General features: G+C 37.2%; 1 protein-coding gene across 1 annotated transcript in view; it reads left to right on the top strand.

Moving 5' to 3' along the window:
* The first annotated feature begins 1,112 nt into the window (after positions 1-1,112).
* Positions 1,113-4,488, top strand: part of sim2 (SIM bHLH transcription factor 2) — a 16,423-nt gene continuing 13,047 nt past the window's right edge. Inside the window, exons 1-3 of the mRNA XM_017308535.1 lie at positions 1,113-2,314; positions 2,633-2,741; positions 2,951-3,036. Of these exons, the coding sequence (XP_017164024.1) occupies positions 2,270-2,314; positions 2,633-2,741; positions 2,951-3,036 (240 nt within the window). The 5' untranslated portion in view covers positions 1,113-2,269. The remainder of the gene's footprint in view (positions 2,315-2,632; positions 2,742-2,950; positions 3,037-4,488) is intronic.

Raw genomic sequence — 4,488 nt, 5'->3', positions numbered from 1 at the left:
AAACATGCACACAAACCCACTCTTTCACTATTCTCTTTACTTCACTAGGAAGCTGCCAGAAAGCAGGTGTTCATACAACTTTTGACAGGAACCTTTTCTGTTCTCCTGGATAAACTCCACCCACACTGAGTGACACTCAGTAGTAGTGGAGAGGGGAACATAAATACTCTCTGCAAGGGAGTCCTAAACACATTACACACTGAAGGTACATGTGATATCGTCACTGTCAGAGATCAGGAAATGAGCAGCAGGGAAATAAAAAGATAACAACCCTGGAAGCTCTGGACCTTCTTGTTGATCATTCCAGGGTTGACTAGGATGGCAGAAACTCACATCACAGACATCAAGTCAGTATTGCACTCATGCCTAGTGCAATACAGAAAATCATTGTTGAAATGACAAATCTAAAAGGAAGRAGAGTTTTGGGAGAGAACTGGAAGGAGCTGGACCAAATGCATTTACATGCATATTTGGAGGGGTGTGGAGTTCCTCATTCTGACCAGAGTTTATAAATCAAAGGATGAGTCAACAGCCAGTCTAAGGGATGCAGAGAATGAGTAGCGACCCTACTCATTTAGGCAATATATGCCCTCCACACAGCTAAATATGGTATAAAAATCTGGGTAGCAAGTGATGAAAAACCCAGTTTTGTTTTGAACATGCAGGTTTAAACTGGAAATCCAGCTGGAGGATCATCTTCAGGACTCATTTGTCTTGATTTTAATCAGCGGGTCAATTTGACCCAGAGCAGAATAGTGTCTCAAGTTCAATTATAAACATCACCCCTTCAAAAAAAAAATCTAAATGTAATATAACATTTTTTACAAGAAATCACTTTCAAGAATAGTTAGTGTCATTTTGTGTTTAGGTTTTTTCAGTGGGCATAAAAAATTGAAAATCACATTTTTTATGTCCAAATGAGTAAATTGCCATCATTGATCTTTTTATTTGTTAGAAATAAAAAAACATCATTGCACAAATATTGATTGAAATGGTTAGTATTGGAGTTAATAATCTGATACAAAAAAGTTTTGGAGGAATTTTTTGGTTTCTGACACTATAGCATGGCTAAACACTCCCCGGGTCAAATTGACCCACGAACATTATTGCTGTACCTCAGAAACGAACATAATAGGAGGGTCATTTAAATAGCAGCTGAAGACATTCTTATTTAAGTCACTCTCTTTGCCTTTAATTTACGTTTTGCTTAATCATGATTGGATCTTTGCGAAGAACTGTGAAAATTTTAACTGTGAAAAAGGTTTGCAGCAAAATGCTGCAAAAGTGCATTTGGGTTATGCAACGATCAAAGCACCCTGCAAACCCATTTCTGAATGGCTCAGAAAAAGAGAAGGCATTCAGTCTTAAATTTGATTGAGGTGCTGTGGTAGAACCGCAAACTGGTAATGCATACTTCAAAACTAACAATGAGGAAAGCAATTCTGCAAAGAAAGTGGACCAAAATTCCCGCACACCAATGACAGTTGTTGAAAGTTTAGGAGCCAATTATTTTTCACACAAGGTGGTTCAGGTAATTATCTTCCTGTGAAAATGAAATGATGATTTGAAACTTGCTTATTTTATCTGCGTAGCTATTTTTTTTTTTTGGAATTAAAATGCGTGTGATGATTTAAAACAAAAAACTTGGGAAAAAAGCAAAAACAGCATCTCTTTCTCACAATACGAATAGGATTCAATTTAAGTGAAAACTGCTGTTTTAGTAGGCTTTCATGGGTAGATACTTTATTACCAAGGTACAAATCATCAGTACACCGGTAAAGTGTACTATCTACTTATGATAAAAAGCCCTGTCAACAGTGTGTTGCCCTGACTTTTCCCAGGTTTTTCACCATCTGATTGTTTCAGAATGTGACCAGTGTCCTATAACTTTCAAAACGCAAACATTCCCACATTAATGATGGCTTCTATACCTGCTAAGTTCTGTGGATGAGTCATTACATTTTGGGGTAATGTTTTTAATTACAGAAATAGGAACCAATATCCGTGCCTTTGAAACACAATAATAGCTCATGATTACTGTGGGTCTATTGACTTAAATGTAATTCCATATATATACAGCGTATTAAGCTATGTTCATACAGATATTCTAAAATGACTGCAGTACCTTTTGGTTTGACAGGTGATAAGTAGTTTCTCAAAAGCAAAACTATAAATCTTTCTTGCTGATGGAAAATGGCACCGATCTTGTCATTGTGCTTTTCAGACGCTAGATGGCTTTCTGTTTGTTGTTGCATCTGATGGGAAAATCATGTACATCTCCGAAACAGCATCTGTCCACCTCGGCTTGTCACAGGTAGGACCCTAGCTTAGATCTGTGGATGTTTTCTTGTATGATACAATTCATTCAATTAATAATTTAAAAAAAACAGTTTTTTGCCAGGTTTGTCCCATTGAGATCGATGGGACAAGCAATTTCAAACACAATTTCCCCCATGAATATGTATATATATATATATATATATATATATATATGTATTGCTACTACAATATTTAGAAGGATTACTATGAGTAGCTTACATTTTGTCTGTAAGCACTTGATTTGGATTGATCTGTTAGTGTTTAGTTGTGACAATGAACACTACACAGCCTGGGAGAAATCTGCATCTTGCAGGTTGAGCTAACAGGAAACAGTATATTTGAATACATCCACCCATCAGACTATGACGAGATGACAACAGTACTAAGTTTTCAACAGCCACCTTACCATCACTTCTGCCCAGGTACCTCAAGCTCTCACAATTTCTCACAATTTTTAGGTTGTTTCAAAGTGTTTTTAATGTTCTCATTTTAATGTGTATGATCATTCATGACATTACAACACTTAAACTAGATGAGAGAAATCAAAATGGAAAATCCCTTCAATCTGCTGAGTGTGGGACGACACACCTGTGACAACATGTGACTCAACCCTTTGGTTTCTATGCTTCAGAATACGAAGTTGAACGATCCTTCTTTTTGAGGATGAAATGTGTCCTTGCCAAAAGGAATGCAGGATTGACATGTGGGGGTTATAAGGTAAGTGCAGCATTTTTTGTTTTATTCTAATTTGCGATTTCTCACAGCATTGATAACTTCAACATTATCTAGTGCTCTAACCTGTAAACTGTGCATAAAGCTCAGGAAACCTAAAAATCCCACTGCAAGAGGAGAGACACCAGTTTCAACACAACTAATAAAAGTTTGTTTTTTTTTTTTAATCAAATGAAATTCAGTTTGTATGATGTGTGAAATCCCCAATTAGTTTGTCATGTTCAGATTTTTAAAAGTTGAATATGCAAATGTTGTATGTCCAGAAAAGCAGAAAAAACTAAACAAAAATCTGCACTATCTGTGGTATGAAAGGATTAAAATAAAGAGGGATTCTGTAAGCAACCATGTTCAGGCAGCCTGGGAACACTGAATCCAGAACCCTTAATTGAGTAGCTAAATTACTTCAAGCTTCAGGTTAAGTTCTATGGCCTCAGATTTATTTCAATAATCCACCACAAAAATGTATTACACTCTACGCGAGCACAATTCAGTTACCACAACGTTGTTATAGTAATAAAACTAGTTAATAGTTAATAACTATTGCCTATTACTTTCAAATTGTGATTTTATTGGTTTTTACACTATAAGATCTGTAATACAATGTGGCTGCATTTACTTCACATGGAAATGATGTCCTACATTGCGCTATGTATATGTATAAGGTGCAGAAAGGTTGAGGAAGAGCCTTTGAATGAACTGTTTATTACAGAGCATAAATTATTGAAATTAATAAATTTTGATGAATTGATAAATACGCTAACACTGTATCCCTGGCCACAAAGGTGACAGAGTGCGACAGAATGCCTGTGACTCCCACAACTGTGCCACAAGATGCCAAGGATCAATGTGAATGTGGATCGTTTACACGTTCGTAGTGAATTCAAATTGGTGCCTCCAATGCACTGGGGAGTGTAATACATTCTCGTGGTGGACTTTTGGCGTAAATTTGATACCATAAAATCCAAACATCCTACTTTTCTGCTATGTTAATATTGAAAATAATATTGAAATTGGATGGGATGGGAACATGGGTGGGCTGTGAGTGTGTTGGTTGACACTACGATGATGTCATTTTGCTTGTGTGCTTTAGGTGTACAGTTTCTCTGAAATCTCTTGGCATAGTGGTTTGATGCAAGTTGCGGTTGACACTGTATGTCAGTGGCCCCCAAACTACGGCCCGCGGGCCGGATCCGGCCCGCCTCCACATTTGGTCCGGCTCCCTGAACAATACCAGAGAGCATTTAGATTTTTTTTCATATTCCGTATTTTCCGGACTACAAGCCGTTTATATGTGGATTTTTCTTTAACCACCAGGGGGCTCTTTAGCAGAAAGGGAATCATTGGAAGTCTGGTTACTTGCGCGCCAACATTGAGCCCACAAGCAGCAAAATGAGTAAGAAACAGATCAGATGTCTTTGGAAAGTTTCTTTGCAAAGG

Source organism: Poecilia reticulata, linkage group LG14 (assembly GCF_000633615.1).
Source record: "Poecilia reticulata strain Guanapo linkage group LG14, Guppy_female_1.0+MT, whole genome shotgun sequence".
In the NCBI taxonomy this organism is placed as follows: Eukaryota; Metazoa; Chordata; class Actinopteri; order Cyprinodontiformes; family Poeciliidae; genus Poecilia; species Poecilia reticulata.
This window is presented reverse-complemented; position numbering and strand designations above follow the sequence as displayed.